General features: G+C 38.2%; 1 protein-coding gene across 8 annotated transcripts; it reads left to right on the top strand.

Annotated features, from left to right (window-relative positions):
• The first annotated feature begins 6 nt into the window (after positions 1-6).
• Positions 7-24814, top strand: micu3a (mitochondrial calcium uptake family, member 3a). Of its 8 annotated transcripts, XM_020618419.1 has the most exons (16): positions 7-215; positions 3278-3425; positions 4426-4457; positions 5368-5446; positions 7019-7066; positions 7941-8023; positions 9031-9102; positions 10129-10170; positions 13078-13173; positions 17430-17444; positions 18920-19014; positions 19156-19327; positions 20446-20554; positions 20674-20831; positions 23087-23151; positions 24030-24814. In XM_020618419.1, exons 1-16 carry the CDS (start codon positions 147-149, stop codon positions 24034-24036), a joined length of 1290 nt encoding a protein of 429 aa, XP_020474075.1. In that variant the 5' UTR covers positions 7-146; the 3' UTR covers positions 24037-24814. The 8 variants fall into 8 exon arrangements, with proteins under 8 accessions (XP_020474075.1, XP_020474072.1, XP_020474076.1 ...); XM_020618416.1 differs by lacking the exons at positions 23087-23151; positions 24030-24814 and adding an exon at positions 21801-22248; XM_020618420.1 differs by lacking the exons at positions 17430-17444; positions 24030-24814 and having other exon boundaries at positions 23087-23155.
• Positions 24815-27859: the final 3045 nt, after the last annotated feature.

Below are 27859 nucleotides of genomic sequence, written 5' to 3'. Positions count from 1 at the left end.
CGGCGAGAAACGAACTCCACGGTGGTCAGACGGCTGGTAGAAGAAGAGAACGTAGGTGTCTGGCAGTCGGAACATGTCTTGCAACGGGAGGCGCCGTGGCACTTTACTTCTACAGCGATACAACGAGCGGTGGTGGCAGGAAGAGGATGGAGAGGCACAGCATCAACGATTTGACATTACTGCCATCCATCCCGACCGTTAAAGCTAAGGAGAAGGTACGAGGCTGACTGAAACTGGCTCTCCCATGGGTAACGAACCTGAAAACTGTAGGGTTGTAGTGACACGTAGCAACTGGGTGGTTCTTTTAAGAAAAATGTGTTGCCCTCAGTGTTGACATATGGGCCTCGGTGTGGAGGACTGGAGTGAAAAAAGTCAGACCCACCGAGAAAAAAAGACAGAGGGCATTGAGTATCTTCACCTTTCCCTGACCGGTTAGACGGGCCTACTGCTGCACTCTAGCCAAGGTGTGGCCGGCATGTTAACTAGCCATACATTTTCCTCTCGGGTGGATAGTCTGTGTCATTCACTCCCTGCACACCCAGTGGAAATGTTTCGCTCACTGTTTGGCTGCAGCACGACGTGCGCGCGCAGATGTAGGAATGGCGCTTTCCGCTCGAGCCGGTGCTGAAATGACCAAACGCCGTGGACGTTACTGTCACTCAGGCACCAGCTGTGTGCAGGGAGTGCTCACAGACAGACAAAGCCAGTAATGTCTGCAGTGTCGAAATACTCTGTGACAAATAAAGTTCATGCATTCAACATTCAACTTAGCCCACCCTGACTCCATGTTGTTGAGATTAGGGCTCTTTGTACCATCTGATGGAGGACTTCTTGTTCTTCTTGTTGCTGTAGATAGTTCTGTATTACTGGCTGTGGTATTAAAATTCAAGACCAACCAGACACATTCCTGGTGTTATGTGATGAATCAGAATCTAAACTTCTGAGGTGCCTAAAACTTTTGCACAGTACTATATTTTACCATTTCTGAAATAAATTTTTCATCCATTAATGTATAATTATCACTTAAATGGTACAGGTGGTGGTGGGATTTTAACTACTTAATTTTAACTACTTAATACATAGCATTCCTGTGTATCATGATCTATAATACATTGTAATTTATTTGTTATTTATATTTTCTGTTTAATCCTAATCTGAAAAGTAGTGGATTTAAAGTACAATACTTCCATCTGAAGTATTGTGGTGTAGAAGTATAAAGTTGCATAACATGAAATTATTCAAGTAAAATACTTCAGCCTGCCTGCCGGAAACATGAGATGGACAGGACCACACTTAACTTAGGCTGGCTGATACCTCAAAGAAGAATGTGTGCCTCACTTGAGCAAATGTATCCAAATCAGAAAGGTCTTTACATAACTTTTTTCACATAAGCAGTAACACCTGTAAACAGACTCTGATGCTGGAGTTCCCCTCTAAGAGCCTGCCTAGAATGTCCCTGGTTTAGCACAAGAGCTGTTAAATCACAACGGAGGAACTGGTACTTCTTATTTGCAACTGTATGCCTAGCTGATGAACACTGTTGGCAAACTCTGACACCTCAGATTCAAGAGCTGGTTGATATCTGCTGTGGCCTTTGCCGGTTTGATTGTCTTGCAGTTTGAGAGAACTGAAAAAGCTAAACTTGATGTCAGGAAGGAACACAGCAGGGTTAGGTTTAGAACAGTTTACCTCTGAGAAAACACAGGAGATGGACCAAAGGGGTGCAGATGTCAATGGAGAACAGTCAGTTGCCAGAGAGGAAAACACCTGGAGCATCTGCTGTGCAGTCAGCGTAACAAGACTAGGCAACATGAACAGGATTAGTTTTGGCTACATGACATTATAAATACATAAAAACACAGTGCACTGCACTGTAATTTTTGAATAACTGCCAATTATTTTAGCTAATATTACCTTCGACAACATGTTGTGCAGCATGGCATGTGAACCTAGATGCCTTTGCACAACTTTCTAAACTTCCTTCATTAGTGAGAGTCAGAGCCACAGGCATCTATGCTTTTACATTTGATTACAGTGCATTCCTGTGAAGCTGAGTGCTCATCTCTTATTCATGCCCTCGAAAGCTCCCTTGGTGAAAGCAGCATCAAAGCTTTATGAATGAATCTGTGTGCTCATTAGCATGTTAGCTGAGCAGAGCAGGAACCTCGGTGTGCTGGGCCCTGCGGCCGAGCAGGTTTAAATTTGGAAACCTCTCAGCTAATTACACAGCTTCATGCCGCACAAACTGTTGGCATAGCAGCTCCTCTACACTTTAGCTAATCAATCTGAAGCCCTAGCTCCTCACACAGAGACAGAGATGCTAATCAAGTAGAAAGTGGTGACAAAGTAATTTTGTGTGTGTGTGTGTTTATGCGTGTCCCAGTTCTTTGTTTATTGCACTGCTCCAGAGGTGCTTAATCTATTTATAAGCTAAGAAAGCCAAATGGAGAGTGTTGATGCCAAGAATAGATGATCTCCTCATTATGCCAGGTTAAAAGGAGCAAAGAAGTGCATAGACTTTACATTCTACTGTCTGCATGAGTGGCTCAGTTTTCTCCTGAGACAAAGTGTCACATTCCGACTTTGATCGGTTTGTGTGGGTTTTTTGATGTTAAAGTCAACTATAATGTTTAAATATTATAAATTAATGCATTTTATACATATCTATGCTTATCCTACACTTTTCATACCACAGAATGTGATCTTCTCAATGTCAGTAATGTAATAATCTTGCAATAGTAAGAATAATATTATTGCAGTGACTTTCACTGATTGCTGGGTTTGTAACAATGCATCATGGAATAATATATCATGATTCAAAATGTGACAATATGTATCATAAGTCAAAACTCCACTGTAATGTATTTATGTTAACAAGAGCAGGCCAGATCTGTTTTTGTGATCAACCTGTTGTTGGTCCTGATGTTCACTAGGGTAAGTCACATTAGCCACTAATACAGAAAAAGAGAAATGTCTGAATAAGAAACAATGTTTTAAAGCTGTTTTTGTAAAATTACATACCTTGGAAGAACAAATAACATTAGTTTTCATTCTCACTGTGTTATTGTATTGAAACATAAAGGTTTTGTGTCGTGTATTGAAATGAACTGTGAGCTGGTTGAATCTGCTGAGTTCCTCTTTTATGTTTTGTTATCTAATATCTATCTGAAAATATTGTGTTAGGAAGTAAAGCAAAAAACATCAATGTGGCTAATCAAGTAAGCCACAAAATCAGTGACATTGAATTTTGTTTTGTATTTTGTTTTTGTGTCTGCAGGCACAGTCGTTCGACTTTGACGATGGACAGGTGCACATGTCATCCCATGAGCAACGCTTCCGTATGTTCAGTTCAGTGGAATATGAAGGGCAGCTGTACATGACTCCACAAAACTTTATTGAGTCTGTCACCATGAGCGAACCAAGACGTACGTATCACAGACTCATGGATCAACTTTTATGCTTGTGTTCAAGATTCTTCCTGGATTTCTGTAGTTTCCATGTTTGACATTTTCTTGTAAATGTGTCACTGTGTGCCTTTGATGACCAACTAAATTTAATGTTTTTTAGTTTGCTGTTCTCCATCTCTGATCTAAATTTCATTGCCCTATATATATATATGTCAGTGCCAGGTGTTTAAAAGACCTTTTTTGACTGAAACCAGGTTTTTAAACACTTGAAAATCTGGATTTAAACATGGCTTTGCTGTTTTTGTGAGCCCGCTGCCAGTCGTAACAGATTAGTTCTGGCGAGGCTGCCTCAGAACAGATGGCTTTACAGCTATTGTTTAGTCTGCAGTTAATGTTAGTCAGACACACACAGGGATACACATACTGTAGACTCACACTTATCTTGACAACATTCAATCTGGTCACACCCTTTCTCTTAACCAGTAAATATGTAACTAGTCATTCAGCTTACATTTTTCCTTTAAGCCAACTGGTTTAGATGAGTTGACAGTATCACATACACCCATCCAGAAAAGCTACCATTCCTTTCTGCAGCAGGCATGTGATTGTGTTGCATGCAAACTATGCACCTGCATGCGTGTGTTTACATCAACTCTAGCTCACTGACATACGATACAGCTACACATACCCTCTCAGCAGCCAACGTCCTCTAATGCGCCCTTTGAAGTTGAATTAGATGAAGTTTGTTGTATAAAACAGAACGAAAGTAGTGCGTGATTTTATGGGGACATTCCACATACTACAAAGACAAGCACAGGGCACTTTAGATGCTACAAATGGGCCTGCGATGATGACAGTGTATATACAGTGAGTGTGTCTGTGTGTGCTGGTCTGTGTGTTGTGACTGTACCCGGCACATTAAGACCCATTTCTAGATCATACAGATACTATCTGACCAAGCCCACCCAAACTCTCTTTCCTTTCTTCTTCTCTTGTCTTTTGTCTTGTTCCCTGGCAGACAAGAGGCCCTGGAGATCCCTGACCAAACAGGTGGGAGTCACACTCTAAATTCTTGTCTCTTCTGCTGTTTAAATCCTCATTTTTCTAGGATTGTTGAGTAGTTGTCACATGTAAATGTAACATCCTACATTTAGAACTATTGCATGTAGATCATTTAGTCAGTATACAGTGAAATAAAACAAGCAATATGATTGGATAGTTGCATGTAACACTGCGTGCTGTGCCAGGCCTGAAAACTATATCATCACAGGTGATTTTTTACAAAGTTACATTACAGACTGTTGTATGAAATGAAATAACATATTGCATAATGTGGCAAATAAAATAAACCATGTACCATATACAAATACTGTATGTGTAGTAACGTGTTTATACAGACAACATCATGCTCCTCATGGAATAAAAATCTCACTTGAAAGCTTGTGCTAGTAGAACATGAAATGCCAGAAAAGCCTTAATCAACTAATCAAACGCTGCTCCATGAGGTACCTGTACCTTCTGTAATACAATTTTACACTCCTTGGCCATGTACAGTGCATGTGTTCTAAGAAATGAAGTGGACATTCCTTGTAGCTCTTTGTGCTTTATCTGCCTCATCTTTGTCATTTCTTTTGTGTTAAAAACTAAATCTTAATGGCAATTCTCATTTATCTTTTCAATACACTTTACTTGTTTCCACAAATTCCTTGAAACAAATGAAAATAGACAAAAATGATTGCAATACAGTTTTTCATTCAATTTCTCAAACATTTTTAGGTACAATAACAAATAACTTGTAGAGATGGATAGTTTGTAGTCAGCGTTTTCCCTCTTGTCCACAGCGTTCCACCTTCTGTTCCTCTCTCCGTTCTGTATATGTAATGGTTACATTTTAAAGGTGAGCTGTGTTTGTTTTACCCTCTATCTTACTTATAAACTGTGTGTTTTGTGCATGTATCAGGAGTTGGAGAAGATCCTGTCAGGAACTCCCCCAGTATGGCGAGGATCCTCCAAACTGTTCCGCAACTTGAGAGACAGAGGTCTAAGAGAGCGTATACACACACACACACACATACGCACACACACATGAAAAACAGGAGCAAAGGCACCTTGTGCACCTGCATGCACACTTACTAATACACACACACTTAGAGCCTAAATGCAGTTTTAATCGTTATCAGAGTAAATAAGTAGAAGACAGATAATAACAAGGTCAGTGAATGTGAGTGAATTAGGATCTGGAGCTTTTTTTTAACCATTACAGTTCAAATTGTTTTATAAATATATCATTCATATATTTCACTGTGACTTATACATAGTGTATAAATTTTGCTACATGTTTGTCAACTTTTCAGTACATTTGCTGGTTTACCGGGGCTTACCTCCTGATGTGTGACTAAATAGTGTGTTTGAGCTTAAGTGTGTGCGTGTCACTGCAGGTGTCTCTAATCCGGGTTGTAGCCATACTGGCCCCTCTTACAGCCAAACAACCTGCTGAAACAACTAAAAATAAACCTCACTTCATCTCCTGTCCTCTCCTCACTGCATGTGAAAACAGAACAAATTATACAGCACCGAAGAGAGAAGGGGGAGAGAAGCTCCCCCTAGATAAAGCATTGGCTTCACAAGTGTGTAACACAGGAATCACTGTCTGTTAGTGAGTCTCCATTGTGATAATTACGCACACGTACATCAGTGAAATGCACTGATGTTTTTATAGTTTAAAAGGAAAATCACTGACATAATACATTCCCTAGCCCCTAACCATAACATCCCCTTAACCTAAATGTGAGTTAAAATTTGTCCACACAACCATGGAGAGACATTTATACACACGTCCACACGCTATGGCTTATCTACATGACTTATATAAAGGACAGCATTGTATGAAAGCTGAATGGAAAAAAAATGTTTGAATCAAAATTTTAAATCAACTGTATTATTTTTGTTCATATTGATAGTGGTTTCCATCATGGCATCAAAGTTAACATGCATTTTTATTCTGTAGTATATCACTGAAAGTATATAAGTGTAAACATGCAGAGTGTGTTTTAGAAACCTGAGTAGTTTCGGAGTGTAGCTCTTGCTACACAGAGAAAAGTCAGTTCCAAGCCAGCTCCTCTACACAAAACAGTGAAGCATCGGGAAAACACAAGGTTCACACTGCTTCTGGCCGGTGTCATGTTCACCTGCACACACATACACACACAAACACGAGAAAGCAGTCTCCCGTAACACTCAAGCGAGTCACCCTGAACTATCTGAACGATCAGACAGAAAGGGAGAAAGAGGGAGAGAGAGATGAAATGGAGCTACAAAGATTCCTAAATGGGCCTGAGGCAAGAAAGAATCACCTCCTAAAACATTTTTCACTTGCTTATCCAGGCTGTGTCTTTACTTAAGGTGTAGAAATAGACACAGTGTGTGGCCAAATGGCTGTTGGCAGCTCAGCTTTGAAAAGACAGGTTTTAAGATGCTATCTTTGTAAAAAGGATCATGCGTGTTAATGTATGTCTGCGTGTGTGTGTCAGAAGGCTCACCTTCTTTGAAAATCTGTAAACAGTGTGTTGAACATGATCTTTTCTTTAACTGTGTCTTGGTCTCATTACTAGGCATCATCTCATATACAGAGTACCTGTTCCTGCTCTGCATCCTGACAAGTGAGTCACTTCAGTTGCTTTAATCTCATCTTCGTCTCACTTTCCCTTAGCAGGATGTTATTCCTTTTTTTAGGAAACACAAAGTTAGCTAAGATAAAAAAAAAAAGAACTACACTCTAGCCCATCCAGAACTTATCACGATGAAATTATTTCACAAATCTGGTGGCTTTCTCCTTTGGGCTAACACAGATACTGAGACAAAGAAGAAAACAGCTGGACTTATAACCTGTCAAAACTTAAATGTAGGCAGGAATGTGAGACTTGTTGCTCAAAAACTGCTCCATCCGTTGTAAAAGTAAAAGTATTTTTTTTATTACTTTTTGAGAACAGCAATACACTGTTATATATATAAAAAAATCCTCCCAGTAAATACTGTAAATATGGTAACTGATTTATTCTGTTATAAGTGAAATGAAAATTGGAGAAACATTTCCTAGAAAATTTCAAGGGTGTTTTAATGTTCATTTAAATTCAGGGAAGAGATAAAGAAAATTAATGATTTAATTTCCGACAAGTACATGGAAGAAAAATTCATTAAAACAAATTTAAATAATAATACTTTTATGAATTTTAAATACATTTCATCCTGTCTTGCTCTTAGTACTGAAGTTGAAGGACCAGAAAAGGTTCAAAAATTTATGTTCAGGATTTTTTTTAAATAAGGATGTAAGCTGTGTTTTTTGTAGATAGCAATGCCTGATAAGAAAGGGGTAGTGCGGTATAGAACGATCAAAATGTTAACAGTTGAGCCTCCAATATGTAGAGTTATCTTCATGCTATGTCTTCCCATGTTATTTCTGGATATACAACTTCATTTAACAAATGAACACATGCACACACACTCACCTTATGTGCTCTTTTCTCTATTCTCCAGAACCCCATGCTGGCTTCAAGATTGCTTTCAATATGTTTGATGCAGACGGTAACCAGATGGTGGACAAGAGGGAGTTCTTGGTGGTGAGTCGCTGATACTGAGAGAAAATCCATCCTCACCATCAGTGCTCAGATTTACCATAGAAATAGGGAGGGCTGTTATCATTGGTTATTTTGCATCAGTTACATAAAGTTAATTTAAATGTTAAGCTCCTTTCTCTAGTCCAAATTAGACCTATAAACATAATAATTTGCTACTCTAATGTATCTCATGTATGTTTCTATGAAAACTGAGAGGAATATGGTGGAAACAGAGACATAATCAGTGTCTCTATCTAATTTTATTCCCAGTTACTTAAGATATTTTTTTCAGGTTTAAAGTCTTCAAATATTGTGATTTTTGACTCCACATCTTATTAAACAACTGGGCAGCATTTCTTTAGATTCAAAAACTGTAAGAGCTCCATTTGTCTAATTTTCCCTGTGGAATGGGACAAACACGTGCAATCCAAAAGACATTGCTGCAGACAGGAAGTGATCAGAATCTCTGTGGAGGCTGGTCAGAGTGGGATTGTGATCAGCAGAAGGTAGAAGGTCCTGTGGGAGTGAGCAGGTGTGGCACCAAAAAAGAATTCCCACATTGAGGGTCTGACCCGGATTTATCTGCTGCCTTGGATGTAGACTTTACCAACATGTAAACATAGAAATTTTCATTATTAATTCAAAATAATAAAAGAAATCTATAGTGAAAAATGATGTGTATAAATGTAAGTGCTATGCCAGTATGCTGAAATCACAGTACAGTCAATGACCACTTACTGATAGCGATTACTGTGCAGCCGCAGTTTTCTGCCATATGCAATTCAGTATTGATTTCATCTTTTAATATCAGTGAATGTAAGTCACTTCCAAAGCCAAACTAGAAGACCAACACACTCTTATGCATGTTGTCAAAAGAGCACTTAAATCACATGAAAAAAAAAAATGAAATGAATGTGAACTCTTTTTATATAACCTTCAAGACCTTCCTTCAGAGGTTTTGAGCTTGCTTTGAATTGTCACTGAGGGGCTGATTCTTTGTCTCTTTACAGCTTCAGGAGATCTTCAGGAAGAAAAATGAGAAAAAGGGAAGGAAAGGGGACGCTGAGAAGTCAGCACAGTTGGTAAGACAGTTGATATCACAGGGTGAGAATGCGCGTTAGCATGAATGCTATTGTTTGGAGTGAAATTCAGTTCTTTTTCTAACAAAAGAAAAGTGCCAGTGGTGAAACAACCACAGATATGACCTTCAGTAATGCTGCTATCATCATTGGGGTAAAATTGAATTTCAAAGATCCAAAATATCCTGATTTTATTGAGGTTGAAATAACAGCACAAAGTGCAGTAGTTAGTGTAAATTTACTTTCCTCTTAAAATGGCATTTTCATGCATCCATGAGTGCGGTGTGGCACAACACCTCACGGGTCACCTTGTTAATGCTGCTGATGGTGCAAGTTCAGTGTTGTGTCAGACTGTACATGAGGATATTATGAAACAGACACATCATTGTCTAAGTTTATTGTCATCTGTATTTAAACAGATATTACACTTAGCTAAACCCTCATGTAACTGTTTAGAGTGCATGCTGCCTTACTGAAACTATTTCTCATGACGTGCTTTCTGTTTTTATGGTGACAGTTCTGTACAAACGTTATGTTGGACACACTCTCAAAAAAATGTCTTTGACAAAACATCTGTGTTTGACACTGGCCACACTGCTATACTACACTACATGTTTTAGCTATGGGTTTTATTATTATTATTATATATGTTGGTTTGATGGCTAACTGTAAAAATGGATTCATAACCTGCTGGTTAAAAATTATTTGTTCAATACATATAAAATATTACTGATGAAAAATATTATGCAAGAAGGAGATATTTAAGTTCCCTCTTAAATAATTTCTTGTTTAAGTTAAGGGATTATTTATCTGTCATAAAATAAAAACATATGGACCCTTTACTCATCTCTGAAAAGTGCAGTGCAGTGTTGTCCTAAAGTGTAATCACAGAGGTGTTGATGGTGATACATCCTTCTGCAGAGTGTATCCACAGGCTCTTTCCTTGCATGTACTAACATGTCTTTTACCTTCTCTCCTCCTCTGACTGCATGCTCCTCTTTCTCTTCCTCATGTCTTTCTGTGTGTTAGAGTATGCAGCTGTATGGATATCAGGTTGCCCCCATGAACAGCGTATGTATCCTAAGCCATAACCTCCTTTTCTGCTTTTCTTTAACTGTTAAATAAATGGATGGAGGGGTGGACAGAGGGACATACAACTAGGTGTTTGCATCAGCTGGGTTTACTGTAAGTTACATGGCTTTACTTGAAACAAAAAGGCATGATTGATTAAAAATCCTAGAATCTTTAGAAAAAATAGCCTACTCTTGATTTTATGTTACAAATTCTTAGTTGACAGAACATTTATTACTTGGTGTGTTTCATAATACTGGGAAATATACTGTAATTGTAGGAATAATTCAAATTTTAAAAAATACTCTTATTTGCTTTCTTGCCAGGAGTTAGGTGGGACTATAAACACCACTTGCTGTCCATCATCTGTCCATCACATATAAAACTACAGCCAGTTAGCTTACCTTAGCATAAAGACTGGAAAGACGTGGAAGGTCAGTCTGCCAGCACCTCTAAGTTTCAGTTCATTTCGTCAAGATCCAAAAATATCACATGGTCGTTTTTGGACAGTTATGTAGTGGACTAGTTCTTTGTATTTCCAGTGCACCCTTCTTTGTGCTAAGCTAAGTCAGATGTCTCCCAGCTCCATATTAAATGCTAGGATGTGACACTGGTGCTCTTCTTTTCATATAACTTTCAGCAAAATGTTGAACTATTGATAATGTGCACAAAGGACATATCACTGTATCATTGCCTCTGACAAATTGGGGTTCTATGGTAGAGAAATACTAGAGGTAGAGCTATGGATGAAGGGAGGTGTGGGATTATTAGGCATATAATAGGTTTATATCACTGGCAAATTCTACTGGACCTCATAATCTAACACCTGTTTCACTACTGGATATCTGGAAGGTAAACATTACCCTGATTTTACAAATTTAAAGTATTTCATTTGGACTTTTCCAGGAACTGGGATTAGTTTTCATAGGTATAATGTCAGTTGTATTGGGATACATAGGGGAGTCTAATGTATGTCACCCACTTATGTGTCCCACCCTGGTCTTTCAAGACGCCTAAACCCTGATTCAGTACACCTGATCCACTGTTGTTAGTAAAATGCACTCATAGGCTCTGTGAAAGGATGAATGGATGGAAAGATACAGCATGACAGAGAAAGGCTTGAAACAGGGCGTCCATCTGTCAGGTCAGCTGATCAGTGATTGATTAAGGGACGACGGCACAGGGTGGGATGAATGGAGAGAGAAATGGCAGAAGAGGAGTAATGCATTTAAAGGGTCAGTAGAGATGAACTGTTACAAAAAGAGAGTGATGTGATTAAGAATGACTTGAGACACTCTAAAGCTGTAAACACAATCAGACTACATTTTAGACTGTTTTAGAACATGTGTTGTTTCTTTGGCAGTGTGTGTATGTGTGTGTGTGTTCCTATTTGGGGGGGTGTTGATATAAAGAACAAACAGGAAATTTTTATTGACTGAGGCATACAGGCAGAAAATCACATTTCCATTATAAAGACGGGAATTTATTCTGAGGTTTAAATTGTTATATTTCAATTAAAGAAAAAAAAAATACAGACTGTTAATCACATATAAAGCTAGAAGTAATCTAAGGTGAGGGTTAGAGTTCAAATCTTCAGACCTCCAAATACCAGAAAATAATCATTTTAGGTTGTTATATATCATTAATTTTCATTAAAACATGGTGAAATCCACTGAAGGAACCTGTCCACACTGAGTAGTAATAAAGAGTTTCTAATGGAGATGGGGTGCAGGGCAGCAAAAGAATCAAGACTGTACCAGCCACTAGTCTCTATTTGGGTTATGAGACCTCCTTCTCTCTCTTGATCTTTCTCTTTCGCACAGACAGACACACACACACACACACACACACACACAGACGCTCCCTGCCCTGTCAGTGCTGTGATGGATAGCTGCTTTGTCACTGTTAAGTTAAGAGCAGCGCAGGGTCATGTTAAAATGGCTGCTGCTGCGTTCTCCCTCGAGAGAAAGGCGAGGTGGGTGGCCAGGAGCTCAGCACCATGGTTTGTCTACTTTTTAAACTTTTTTTGTCAAGCCAGGGATGGCAAAATGTCAAGATGGTATAATCTCATAGGTTTGAAGAGGAAAACCTGTTGTAGGGTGTAAGCTTTAGAGCTCCATTATGTTGTTCAAATTTCTGCTTTGCTTGTGTTCAATGCTGACTTAGCATAAATGCAAAGTCATGGAGTGGTAGCTGTAGTGATTGTAAATATAGTTGCATTACAGCATATATCCTCTCATCAATAATCCTAAGTGCTATGCTGAGCAGTACCACTGAACAGCATTAAATCTCTTACTTTTTTCTAATTAATGCCTTTTTCTTCGTCAGTCCTATGAATCCATTTGCAGAGAAAACTGGCTTTTTTGTGTATAATCTGACCCTTTGTCCCAACATCACTGTGCTTTTTGGTGCTAGCATGTTTACTTCATGCTTGGTGCTTGATACAGTGAATGATTCACTATTGAATCCTACATTGCAAATGCTACAGTGAATGGAGTAATTTCACTATTGAATCCTACATTGCAAATGGATATTTGTACTGAAGCTTGTTGTGATGGCAGAGCACAGAATATTTTAGCTTTTTTAAAATTTTTCCTCAGTTGTATGAGCCAGTTTTGTCATTGTTCACTAGTTGTTTTGTCTTGCCGACTTAGCAGAAAGAATCTGGTTTCCCTAAATTTTGCAGATCAGTAAGTGCCAGATGTTATCAGAATTTCTTAACTTATATATGTAACATTGTTCATGAATATGCTGTGTATATGCTATAAAATAAGACAGATGAAAAAAATCTTAATATTACTTGTATTTATGTGTATATAATAAGAACTGAGTGAATATTGGAAAGTGAAGTTTACTTCCTGAAGTGGTTGATTTAGAGGTGAACTGACCTTGGCCCTGCTCCTACAGGTGCTAAAAAAAGACAGTCAGGAGTTTGTGGCGCGGAGTTACTGGGACGTTCTGAGACGAAGCGCCAGTCAAGTCCTCTTTTCTGACCTGGCAGAGGTACACAGACCCGACTGTCCTGTGTCGCTTCATCCTTTCATTCGTCATCCTTCTCTCTTCCACTTTAGTTCGCTCTAATTAATATAGCTCCCCCAACCATCCCTGTGGGCCACAGTAATGAAGCTGCATCAGGCTCAGTGAGATTTAGCCCAGAAATTTTAACCTTGAAAATAAAAGGTTTACTTGACACATGAGCACAGAAGGCCTTAATCTCCAACTTTTTGAAAAACAATGCCAAATCATTGCTCAGTGTTCATATAGTCCAACAGTTTATTTACTGTATGTACTGTATTGTATTGTAAGGTTTTGTGGCTAAAAGAATAGGAAGAATTGACGATTTTTGTCAGTATGGGCTTTTGTAAAAGGTTATGATCACCCTTACTCTTTCATTCTGGTTTGGCTTGATACTGATGCTGTAAGCGGACTCACTTGTTACCTTTCTTTCTTTCCCCAACATTATGTCAGCTATACCTGCTCATCTTTCCTAGCATTCCTTTTTTGTCCCACATCATTTTGTTTTGTAGCAGTCCCTTACCACATCAATTTAGATAACTTATTATGGCTCAACAGTTTAGAAACTACAGTATTTACATCCCCCTATTCATTCCCATGTGAAATCATCTCCATTTGGATGTGATTACTTCCACTTTTTCGAGTTTCTTTCCATTCTAACCCATTTCATTGTATCAGTCACTTATTCCTGATGAACAAATATAACAAAGAGTATTTTTCTTTGTGTTTTTTGTTGATATGAATATTTTTAAAGAAATTTACCTTTTGTTTTGTTGTAGTGTTCTGGCATGATAGTATTAATCATTAATGTCTAACCTGTTATGTTTCTCACCTTCCCTCTGTTATGGTCTCTTGGTTTCTTTGTTCTGCTTTTATATGTGTATCTGTGCCTTGTTATCTGTGCTGTGTTGTGACCAGTGTTGTAGCTTTGGTGTCAAATTGTTCTTAGTTTACACCTCAACATGTTTAGATTACTTATTATGACTCAATAGAGTGTAGAGGGATGGGGACACTAGAGGAAAAGCCAGATGTCAGTAGGATTCTTCCTCTGGGCCCATGAATATACAGTGTGTATAATCTCTTAAAAACAAATAGACAAACAGGACTAAAATCAAACATGTTTGCATGGGTAAAAATGCTCTGCGAAATAACACATATTGGCAGTTTTTGCTTCATAGAAAATTTCTAGTCATTTTTGCTTTTTCATTGGTTTATTCATGTGCAACTCAAATTGTCTGTCCGATATATTTGACAAAAGGTGAAGGTGCTGGTAATGACAAATGCCAGCTAACACAGTGCTAGAAGGCTAGCTGACTAATGACAGACCGTGTGCTGTGGTGGCAGCGGAAACTGAGGTGGAGGTAATGACAGTGGATTGTAATCGTGCTGACCGTGTATTTACGCTGTGCAGTCTTTCATCTGCCGGAATGTCAGACGGACAGAGCAGACGAATCAGACAGAAGGGGAGGAAAATAAAAAAAATGAAAACAGGGACATTAAAAGTATGAAGGATTAAAATATATAAAATTAAGTAAGTTACACAAAAATATGTAGATTGAACAGATGGATTAAAGAAAAAACATTATAACAAATGTATTAAAATACCTAATCTGATAAACAGAAAACCTGAGGGTGGACAAAAAAGGGAAGAGATAAAATCAGACAACAAACAGGTGAGAGAGGCCAAAAGAAGATGACACAGGTCAGCAGAGAGAACAAATGTTGAGGAACAAAGTGGCCGGGAAGAAAAGAGGTTCAGGAAGCACATTTAGGGGAAAAGAAAGAAGCAGCTTGTATTTAGAGAAAGATGTGTTTACTCAACAGATTAGTCACCATTGTACCACTTTATTTTTGTCTGGAGAAGGAGGGGACTGACTGACAGTCAGAGAAGGAGGGAGGGAAGGAAAGAGCGAGCCACCTCTGTGTTTGCCAGGTGAAGAAGGTATGACTTGTAGTGTGAGGAGAAAGGATATCAGAGTAATCAGAGCAGGGGCCAGGTAAAAGGTGAAAGATGTGATAAGAGACTGAATAAAAAAAAAGAGAAAAGATGGGAGATAAAGATAGGAGGGATGTGTGGGGAGAAGGAAGAACAAGTCATGGGGAGGGAAACAAGGGTTAGCTGCTTTTACCCTGGGAGGTGTGACTGACATGACTAAAGACCAACAGTGAGCTCTTCCTCTGAGCTATTACTCACAGACAGGGAGGGTAAAAAAGCTCATTTAGTGTTTACATCCATGATTACTGTTTTTACCTTCAGCTTCATGATCAAAGTCTGGTGAAACTCACATATACACACAATCGTGCACACGTGTAGATGGATAAAGAGACACATGCATACACCAGGTGTTGGCTTGTGACTTTTGGGTGTGGTAATCATTGCATCTTCTTGGTGATGATGAGCTACACCAGTGATGCCACTCTTCCAGGAATGATAAGCTTATTACGATCAGTTTGGTATTACATTCCCTCGAGGTCACACTGATAGTGGTACTTCTGCACCACTGCACACTGATATAGGATCTTGAGCGGCCAATTCTTATTGAATCTAAAGGGGGGGGGCTTCACTAACAAATTGTTTAGAAAGCTCTATTGTGTTAAAAGTAGATAGTTATGTTTTCAAGAACAAACATCTTATGTCAAACACATTTCAGGTAGGTAGGTAACTAGTTACATTAAAATCATTAAACGTTACTTAAAGCTGCACTTACCAGTACTTATATTAACAATGCCTTAAATGTGTAATGTGAAAGGGGTCACTCATGATGATGAACCCACACAGAATTAATACTCTAAAGTTTACCTCAGCTCTGCCTGAGGCACTTAAGTGTCTTTCAGCTCTTTGTTTTGGTTTTATAGGCCATAACTTCACAGTTTTGGTCTCATCAACCATGTTTACAGCAGCTGTAGGCAGCAGCTGTCAGATATAATAACAGCAGAGCCAGATCTTTACCTCACGAGTTGGTGAAAACATAATAGAGTTAAAAGAAGACAAAATATTGGATTTACATGTACCACCAAACAGCAAGCCAGAAACATAACTCAGCATTTACATAACATGACATATTTAACATAAGAACTTTATAAGGTGAAAATATGTCATTTTTTTCATACATTTCCTGATGGTGCATGGCATCCAAAGCTCAATAACCTCTCCCTCTAGTTAAAATCACCCCTACCAGAGTGTCATTCACTGAGCATCAGCTCCACTAACTCACTATTTTTTTAACCACATTTACCGACTTTGTAGTAAAACACTTTGTATTAAAACTGGAATTATCAGGTTAGTCAAAAAACAAACCTTTCTGGAACCTATAAGTCTGAACCAGTGATTAGACAACGATTACATTCATCATGAATCCCTTAATTGCTTGTATACATTTTGCCAAAGATAAACAAAATAATTTTCTTGATTTATTAGCAAAACAAACAGTTTGTGATTAAGAAAAAGGGAAATAGGGAAATCTATATAGGAGTTAGCAGAGGCAGAGACACACCATCTGGCTGCTGTCTAGATGTACAGCTCATGTGTCATAAAGACATAAGCCATGAGTAATTTATAAGATAAAAGGGCAGCAAGTATTTTTGTCCTGTTTGTCCTTAATCAGAGGCTTAATGAAAAGACCCTCAAATAAGTGAGACACTAAAACAAGACACTGAACTGAAAAGTCTGTAATTGTTTCAGTTTGTCGGTGTTTACATGAAGGAAATCTTCCTTTGTCCCTAATCAGAGATGAAAGACCAGACTCCCAATTAAAAACAGATAGAAGTTTGGGAGTCACCTTGATGTTGGTGGTCCTGCAGCAGGGTTTACTTTGAATTTTTGTTTCCAAGAAGACATTATTTGCCTGTGCGTTACCAATTTACATCCATTACATTACAACCAGATTTACCAGAGGGCATTTTGTTTGGAATTTGGTCAATGCCTTTATCTAGTTCTGGCTAACTGTTTCTGTTTTGAATGCTTACATAACAGACCAGTGGTCTTTTCATTTTACTAATCATCTATCCCAGTGGTTCTCATACTCGTGAAGATTTCTTCTCATTTCTTTTCCAGTATCTTACGGTTTTTCTACATTATTAATTTTTGCATGTTGGTCATATTAATTTTCACATTTCTGACAGAAATGACACAGTATTAGACCAAATAAAAACAATATTTTGAAATCACCTTGACTTGAACAAACACCTTTCATAAATCTGTCATCTTGTTTAACATGTTCTTCTCATCCCACATTGGATTATAGGATTTTACGCTTGAGGTAGAACCACGAATGGCATCATGGTGATGATGATAATTATGATGATGATGATGGAAATGGCATAAATGCTCTTCCTCCCTAGAGGGACATGAGATTTCTTTCAATCTGATGTCTGCATTTTTCTCAGCATGGCCATGGACTGGACTGGGGGTGGGGGTGGGGAACTGAGTGTTGGCTGGGTGGGGAATGACGGGGAGAGAGATAAAATAAATCTGCTTTTTAGACCTGTCTTTCTGCCATGATGCTGGCTGACTTTTTTTTCTGGAACTCCTCGAAAGCACAGGCACCTTTTTCTGAGATAGACGTGAATACAAACACATGCAAATGGTCACAGAGGCTCATAAAATGTACCCATGTCACCCTGTTTTTGTAAGGGGTTAAGAAAGTGTTAATCGACAGATTATAAGATGAGCAAATAGTATAAACAGGACAAAGCCTGTTCAGTGGGTTTCAGATGACCAGGATAATTGAGTGAGCTCACAATTGCAAAGCCTGGAAGGAAAATAGGAGCATATATAAACACAGAGTATAGAAAATACTAATAAACAGCACAAAGGTTGCTAAATGACACCTCTGACTGTCATCTGTTTACAGAAAAAGGTGGAATCACATTCTCTGCATTTGTTCTCTTTAGGTGTGTCAGTGGGGCATTTACAGAGATATGCATGAGATGCCGTGCCTTTAAAATGTCTCTGTCACCTTAATTTTTTATCTACAGCTTCTTTGTCTCTCACCACTTTTGTTGCTCCCTGTTTAATATACTTTCCGTTTAACACTTCGAGCTCATTTCTACATTCTTGCTGACCCCATCCACATCCTTCCACCTCTGGCTCAATGAACATAGACATGCCTCTGTTTATCATTATATCTCTATGTGTTTATGTGTGCTGCTACCTGAACACTCCTCGTGTCTTCACCACTCTCTTTTGGTCTGCGTTTCATGCTGCTACAGCAGTACTCCTCTCCAGTCTAGGCTGCATGGAGAAAACCCAACTCCATACTTCTTATATTATTTCCATACTTTTCATTCCAAAAGTAACAATAAGGATGAGCAGAAACCTTTCTGTCTGTTTTATCTCTTTATCCCATTTTACCTGCTCATTTTTTCTGCTCATATCTTTCTGAAAGCTTTGACAGCAAAATGTTTAATTGGGCGATGTACTGTTTTATTTATCAAACAGATACTTATCCAGTTGAAGAGTTTGAACTTGAAGGCTATTGTTGCCTAGACTGGTATGTTGATGCCATGATGGCTGCTGACCATGTGAGCTGGTTGGTGATTGACGGTTAGTTGTTGCCATGCATGTTCTGCAGCAGAAACCTGCTTCCTGCTAGCCTGGCATTACTGTCGCTGTGTTGGATTGAGGATGGACTCGTCCTACCCATCACTTCTCCTCCACCCTCAATGCTTGATGTTTATTGATTTATTACTGACTGACTCCATCTTTTCTTCCTCCCTCTCTGATGATTCATAGCGAGCAGATGAGAGTATTACGATTGACACCACCCTTCTGGTCCATTTCTTTGGGAAGAAAGGAAAAGCAGAGCTTACCTTCGATGACTTCTACAGGTACTACAAATATTCAGTGGACAGAATAAAATTGTTGCTGTTAATAGTCTTACCCATGTGATCAAATAGTACCATGCTTCTTATGCTAAATTAGGGATTACAGTCACCTTGTCCTCCTCCCCTTTCCTTTCTGTTCTTTAGGTTTATGGATAACCTGCAGACTGAGGTGTTGGAAATTGAGTTTTTGACCTACTCTAAAGGAATGACCACCATCAGTGAAGAAGACTTTGCCAAAATCCTGCTACGCTTCACCAATGTGGAGAATATAAGCTCCTACCTAGAGAATGTCCGCCAGTGTATACCGGACGAGAAGGTACAATACACATACACACAGTTCATTACTGAGAGAGGAGCACATGGACATGTGATAAGGTTACAAGTAAACATGGACAGCTAGTAAACTGTGAAATTAGAAAATGCTTTACACATATAGATAGATAGATAATTGATTTTTCTTTAGATAAGAGCAACCTAGGATAAAGGACTAGAAGAGGTTAACTTCCCTTTCATCATCTGGGTAATTTCTTCCTGCTGTAGAGTATTCATAATTTCCCACCACTATCTTTGCCTGAGGCTGTTGTGGCTTTCCACGCTTCAGTGCTTCACTGCTTCACTTGACCACACATGCACACTCACACAAACTTCCAGATACCTATTTATCTAGCTAGCTAGCTGGCTAGTTAGCAGCACATTGACTTGTGGTCCTTATGTAACCCAACTCTATTTCTGTACCTCCCTTTTTTCCCTTTCATACTGTGGAAGAAGCAGGAGGTTGGTTTGTGACTCGTATAACACATAACCAGTTACAATCTGTCAGTCTCTCCTGCTATTTAGTTAGGTCACCATCTTCTCTGGTACTCCATAAAAGGAATGTCTACAACTCTGACCTTGATTCACAGCAAAAAGCATGTGATGGTTTTGCACAGTCATTTCAAACTTGAGGTTTCCTCACATGGACTTATCATTCCTTTTATTGAAAGCACAATATTGTTATACAGAGGAAATTATTACATTTATAATATACACCCACATGACATTTGAACAGCTAGCTATGTGTTGAATGGCTTCAGCGTTATTATTACTGTATGCAGCTACATTATGGTTATGAAGTTTAAATTTAACCTTATCATGCACATGTAATCCTGTCATTAATAACCTAAGTCATTAATAGGTCTATTTCATGCAATGTCTTGGTTATGAGGTGCTTTATAAAATTTTGGCTAGTTAATATTTCAGATCTTAGAGCAGAAGGACTGTTGTATGCACATCTCAAGCTGCCTTTGGATGGAAGTTTGTGCTGAAATACCCATCACCGTCGTTTTTGTTTTCTCTTGAAAATAACATTTTCATCAGTACTTCTCTCTTTAGTCATTTTCTGGGCTTGGCTGGTTAGAGTTTTATTGCTTCACATGTGTTTTTATTGTGTTTCAGGGAATCACCTTTGATGAGTTCAGATCCTTCTTTCAGTTTCTCAACAACCTTGAAGACTTTGCTATTGCCATGCAAATGTATAATTTTGCTGCTCGCTCGATTGGACAAGGTAAGAAGAGAACAGTGGGAACAGGGACTGATGGTGTAGATGCAGTGTTTTTTTCTTCTAGGCTGCTGTGCAGCAAGTAGCCAAGACCCTCAAAGATATTTTACTTTCTCTCCTACCAGATGAGTTTGCAAGAGCGGTGTATGTAGCCACAGGACTGAAGCTGACGCGTCACCTTGTAAACACCATCTTCAAGATCTTTGATGTAGACCACGATGACAAGCTCTCATACAAAGAGTTCATCGGTATCATGAAGGATCGGCTGCACAGAGGAGCCAGGGTGAGGAACACTGGAGCTACTCATCTACACATCTTTTAAAACAATGACTGAGTCTTTAGCTTAAAAACAACATCCAGCCTCACTCCACCTGGGCTGGATGTTGTTGTTTCACAAGTTGACATACATTTTGATATTAAGACATTATGTGGGCAATAACAAATAATCTGAATAGGCCAAACCACCAGTATTAATGCAATAATCTCACAAGTTGTTTTTGTAAAAGGGCCTTTGTTGGTTTGAACCCAGGTGATCTAATTGATTAATAGCCTTATAACAACTAGACCAGCCTGCTGTTTTAAGACTTGTTTCCATTTATTGTAAAGGGGGGTTTCAAACAGCAAAGGCTATAATTGGCTCTTGTGCCTCTGCAAAAGAGCCCAAATAATTACAGGCAATGAATAATGTGACCAAAATGGAAACAGCACATAAAAAAGGAGGTAGGGTGAAAATATACACAACATGTACATGGGCATTTGTAAAAGACTACGCTGACTTGAGTACTGTGTTGGTATCAAAGGTGCAGCATTGGCTTGGTTTAAATTTTATTTGTCTGACAGATTTTACTCTGTTGGCATGGGAACCACAATGTCTTCCACTGTGTTTCTTTCTTATGGGGTTCCCCAGGGATCCATTTTGGGGCCGATCTTATACTCACTGTATATTTTTCCCTTGGGCGCTGTCATCACAAAGCATGACATCTCTTTTCATTGCTGTGCAGATGTTCTTCCGTTATATTTTCCACTAAAATCTACTATTTGTGATCCATTAACACAAATCTCTAAATGCTTGTCGAATATAAAAAACTGGATGTCTTTAAATGTATTACATTTCGATGAGGCAAAAACCAAAATCCTGGTTAAACAATTTGTGGGTGCACAGGATTTTGAAAAGCTTTTTATTTTTCATCTTACTGATTATTGTAATTTCGTGTATGTGGGTATAAATCAGTCCTCTCTGGACCTTTTGCAGTCAATCCAGAATGCTGCTGCCTGTTTGCTTACCAGTGCCAGCAGGCATTGGCATATTACACCTACCCTGTCTGCTCTTCACTGGCTTCCGGTACGCTTTTGGGTTCAGTTTAAAATACTTTTCTTGACCTGGTGTTGCTCCCTCTTATAGCTGTGCCCTTGTATACCCGTATGCTCCACACTGATCTTTAAGGCCTAAAGATAGGATGCTACCGAAAAGTTTGTCTTAGGTCCAGGGTGGAGTGTGCATTTACTTTTATCAACCCCACTCTTTGGAACAACCTTCCTCTTCATACTTACTTGGCATGATCTATTTCTGTTTTTAAAAGTGTGTTTAATACCTATTTATATTCTCTTGCTTTAAACTAATGCTGGTGTTTTTGTGCTTAAATTTTGTTGCTAATTGTTTATACAGATTGTATAGTCTATATGTTAATTAGCTGTTTTTAACTAATGCCCGTGGTTGTGTTGTTTGTACGGTTTGCATGTTAATTATCTGATTACCACTGCTGTTTTTATGCTTGTTGGTGATGTGTTGTATTGTAAAGCACTTTGGCCAACTTTGTTGATTTAATAGTGCTATATAAATAAAGTTTGAATTGAATTTAAAACAATCCATTAATTTAAATTACAAGCACTGAATAACTTTAGGGCTGAAAAATCCCTACAGGAAATAAAACATCCTAAATGAAACAATACTGAAAAGGTTATGGAAAGCTTTTCAGGGGTGTGACAGCCTTTGGGAATAGACTTTCAGCAACTTCAGTGAACAACTCAAACTGAATTGGAAATCACCTCAAGCAACTTCACAGTGGTGTTCTCAAGGAGGGATACTGCCCTCTAATGGCATATTTTGATACAATACTACAGGTCAGAGACTTATTTTATATGGAAGTGAGATAAATATATGAGATATCAGGTATTCCCCAACCTTAGATTTTTCCTGATATACTGCAAATACCACTAACATTGCAAAGCAGTAAACCTACTTGTCCTTGTGTGGGCTTCTTTGGTTGTTGTCTTGACCTCACAGTCTTGGCTTATTAACAGTGTTCTCTTTTCCCATCTCTGTCTTTCTCTCCCTTTCTCTTTTTGCTGTGTCTGCATCCCCAATCTCCTCTCCTTTTCGTTTTGCCACACTCATCTGTGCTGGAATCATCCCAACACCTACACCTTCTTCCCCATTCCATTCCATTTCCCCCCGGCTCTCTCCTACCTATCCTTTTATTTTCCTGTCTTTCTACTTTGCTCCTTTTGTTCTGTCATGTCTATCTACCAACCTGTCAGGGCTATAAAGCTGTGGAGCGTGCCACCTCTTTTAGATCCTGTCTGAAGAAGGAGCTGGCAAGCAGATAAGTATCACCACCAAACAACATTAACAGAAAAAGTTATATTATGTTCAGGAAGTCCATTCTGTTTTATTTTATTCTTGTATTTTATGTCTGCAGTTTGATTATATGGAAGTAATAATGGCAACAGCTGACAGAGTTTTAGCCATTTGACCTGGAATATAACTTTTATCAAAAGCACCGTGACTGGCTTAAATGATTTTTAAACATCCACACTTACAAGCTATGGACTTGAACTTGTATAAGGAGGGTACAACAAGGCCTCTAATCTACAACCTCATGACAACACTGCAGTTTCCTCTGCAAATTTATAAATATAAGGGCAATATGACTTCAAACTTTTCTATCAGCTCCCACTCCCTTGTCCTTTTTTTAATCGTACAGTGTCTTGACTTACCTCATAGTCCCACTTCAGTGCATTAATAGCATGGGTCAATTTAAGTTAGGTCAGGTGGTAGTCACATTAATAGAGTAGAACAAGGTGCCTGACAAAAGTAAGCTCAGTCACTCTCCCATAATATATATCTCTTTAAGAAGCACATGCCAAAACATCAACATTTGTTAAACAGCTCTTACAATCACCATAATTCATATTTGCTCATAACTGACACAATTTCATGATCACTACATAGTGTACCATTAGGTGCACAGAGCGGCAACGGTGGGCAGTGAAGTGAGCATTTTGAACTCATGAAAACTTTCTTTTTCACTTCAACACTTTTATCTAGAAACATTGTGAGATAAAGGAAATACACCCCTGAATTTTATTTCCTTGTGTCAGGAACATTTTGTTATCACTGTAGCTATACCATAAATCATAGGTATGATGTACTTACTTGTGGCTCCTAGTATGACTGTGCCTCCCTTTGCTCTGTGTTCACTAGGTGAAGGGCCAACAGCACACCTCCTTCTCCAGCTGTGTTCACTCTGAGGCCAGAAGACAAGTGCACCAGCTCTGGAGGAGGTACAAGGAGAAACCTTAGGGGAGAACACAGATAGAGAGCAGAAAAAATATGGAGGAGGATTAAAAACCAGCCTGATGACAGAATAAATTGGACTGAGCTCTGAGTTTTAAAGTCAGAGACCTTAGTTAACAGCATTGTGTTTTAGAGGACAGATCTCCAGTGGACATCCAAACTCTACAAGCATGATCATACACAGCTGAGTGATACTTTCTATGGTGATAATGGGCAGTGTCATGCTTTTATGGTTCCTCTTTTCTCAGTAATCTTGATCTGATGTCAAACAATCAAAATATGATTTACAGCATATGATGACAAAATAGAACTGACCAGCCTAACATGGTTTTCATTATTTTTTATTTAATACCAATATTATAATAATGTGACTATGCAAGTTTTAGCTCACCCAGTGTCAGCTGGGATTGGCTCTAGCACCCCCCACAACCCTATTCAGGAATAAGCGGTATAGATAACTGATGGATGGAAGTTTTAGCATTACTGAATTACCATTTGAATGATATCTTTACTTAATGACTCATGTCTCTTTTATTCCCTTCAGAGCCTGAAGTGGACAGAGATCATGTGATCAAACTATAAAATGTGTTGTTTTTTAAGGAATAATAATGAAACTGATGCACTACAAACTGTAACAACTGAAGGAGCACAACAATAATTAAATACCAAAATGTATAAAATTTATAACAATAATAACAGTAATATAGTTTAATATATTAATGTACTCCAGAACAGTACAATTGCAGAATTAAAGGAAGATATTATGGTAATAACATATTTTGTCTTAATGTCATTTTAGTCATCTGTCTTTTTTATATCTTAGGCTACAGTATATAAACACTAGTGCTACAGTTAGGAATGCTATATTATATTATGCTAAACATGCGCTTGAGATGTCTTTGACCAGGATGTAACAATATAGAACATGAAAGGCAAAGACAATTTTTCATTATTTCACATGACTGCTTCCATAATGTATTGACCTATGTAGTTTTTGAGAGTTGCATATATAACATAGATTTCAATGTTGGTGCCTTCTGTCCAATCCCTTTCTTGTCAGAAAAATGTCATGCAATAAACCAGACTTCTCCAACAATTATTTCAGCACTGGTGTAGCTTTAACTAGCAATAGAACTGCAACATTATATTACTATATGTTATTACAATCACCCAATCACCCAACTCACTAAACATAATTTTAGATCCATCGGTGTGGAATATCGAATATAATTTACTGGAATGAAGATGTGTAAGGAATGGTGGGTTCTTGCCATGTTGTTTGCCACTATCAAAATTATTATGATTATGTTTGCAAAAATGAATGTAGCCTATACGTCACTTCAGTAGACCTGGTGAATGAACTTTATGCACGAATAAACTATTTTCGCAAAACATGCTAAGTCCGTACCTACTGAGCATGCGCAATGAAACTTTGCAACCAGTTCTGAGTATGACTAATGTGTCACACTTATTTTTATAATTTTTTTTATTTATTTTGTATTAAAATGAGTTCTCCTGTGGGTTAGAGAGGCCTATGACTGGTAAGTTGGTTGTGTTGCGGTTTAAAGAGCAGGTTACTTTATAGCTAATGCACAAGATTTCTGGGGCTTTTGCAGCAGGGAAAGTGCCAAAAGGTGGTCAGCAAATGTATTTATCATTTATTTACGTGCTTACTTTGTTTTGTTATTGTTTATTTTACATTTGCTTATCTGTATATTATTGAACTAAGTTACAGAGGCGAGAAAACTATAGTTGGGCTATCTCTCAAGGTTAATATGGTAGGAGATAATCACCTGGCTAACATAGTAGGAAATAATCCCCTTTTTAAAATAAAGTTACCCAAGCTTAACTATGTAATTTTAGTGTTATCAGTTGTCATATAATTAATTATAATTAATTTAGTGATAGTGATTGTTTATTTTTCATGTTACAGCAAAGGGGGTTTATACACTTTCGACGTGATATTAGCTATCTTAGATCAGTTTGCATGTCTGTTGTCAAGAAAACGTGTAGGTTTAGTTGTCGTTTAAACTCCACTACCATACGCCCTAAAGTCCTCAAAACGTGTGGTTTCAAACGGAACTATACTTATTTGCCAACGTTCTATCCGGAACATTACAAACGACGCGCCTTCCAGATTATTTCGTACATAGGTTTCGTAGGCCCACTTTTAAATACTTTTAATACTTTAAGCATCGTCCGTACTGTTTTATTGTTAATTGTCCAGAGTCCGATCAGTTTTAATGGTTTTAGTTGCGACTATACTTAAAAAAAATCCACAACTTTATCGAATACTCTGTGATGCGATTCGCAAAGCATTATGGGTCTAGTGAAAATTGAATATATTCATTATTCTACTACTTTATTAGCTGTTTGGACACATGTATTGACACGATTTTGTAATGGTTACATTTTTTTTTTACTGCTCATTAATCGATCGTTTCTGTCATGCGTGAGAGCAACGTAAAACCCTAAGTGAAAAAGATCACCCTAAGAATAGCCTGCTATTGCCGCCTTCAACACCGTTAAGACTATACTTTCAGGGATCATTTCTATAGTTTCTTACTGAGAAATGTGTTTCTAAAGTGTTTAGTCTCGCCAACCACGATGATGAGTTGTGATATTCTCTTCTGAGCGTGAAGCGGTTAGAGAAACGTGATTCACTTCATGTTCTCTAACATTGATGATCGTTCTTTGCTTTCTTGTGGAGCATTGAGGAAGAGAATATGATCAGAGTGGTTTCAGATGTTGTAAAAATCAATTAAATTTTACACTTCATTTTTATAATTAATAGATATTACTTTTTAGTGTTTTATGTCGCGAACAGTCATTTTTTGTGTAAACTGAAGCAGTTTTTGTCAAAGTGCTACTCAATCTTTATGTCCTTCTTCAGAGAAACTTGCAATGGGCATCACACACTGTTACCTGACATGTAACTTTCTAAAACAATTAACTTAAAAATAACTGACAGATTTATATGGTAATTATGAGAAAGAGAATATGATAACAGAATTAGCTTCAATATTAAAGCAAATAATAAGCCAATCCCAGCCGGCAATCGGGCGAAGGCGGGGTACACCCTGGACAGGTCGCCAGTCCATCGCAGGACCCCACAGTTGTCTGCTCAAAACAGCTAGATGTACAGGAATGATTTAGAAAACGTGAGTGAGTGAGCGAAACAACCTGACTTTGTCATGGTTTGGACTTTGACTAAATGTAGTGTGACTATTTTATAGCTTTGTTAATTTTTATTTATCTTTTTTATTGTAGCTTCAGTTGTTTCATACAGGTGTTTTCATCTTCTCACTAGTGCTTCCTTGTGTCTGTGTGATTTCTGTATCGCAGCGGAGATGTCAGAATCACACAGCTGTGTCATTTGCATAAACACAGGACTGGAGGTGACATGTCAGCTGGAGGAGTCTTTTGATGGCAGAGAGGAACCCCGAGTGAGAATGGCTCCCCCATGAATGACATGCTGTTTTGCAACAGAAACTCGTGCTCTTATTAATAGTTCTCGTTTCTTGTTTAAAAAAAGAAAAGAAAAAGGATTAATAGTATGAATAATCTCGTTTCCAAAACATATTGATATTGGCGAGGGTCAGACATATTTTGGACGGGAAAGCACTACGTATTTTGTATTCTTCATTGATTTTACCATACTTAGAGTATGGCGTTGAAAACTGGGGAAATACATACAAAAGCTCACTTCAACCATTGTATATATTACAAAAAAG

This window comes from Monopterus albus, unplaced genomic scaffold (genome assembly GCF_001952655.1).
Source record: "Monopterus albus unplaced genomic scaffold, M_albus_1.0 scaffold205.1, whole genome shotgun sequence".
Taxonomy (NCBI): Eukaryota; Metazoa; Chordata; class Actinopteri; order Synbranchiformes; family Synbranchidae; genus Monopterus; species Monopterus albus.
Note: the sequence above shows the minus strand (reverse complement) of the source record. Positions and strands in the feature narration are given on the sequence as shown.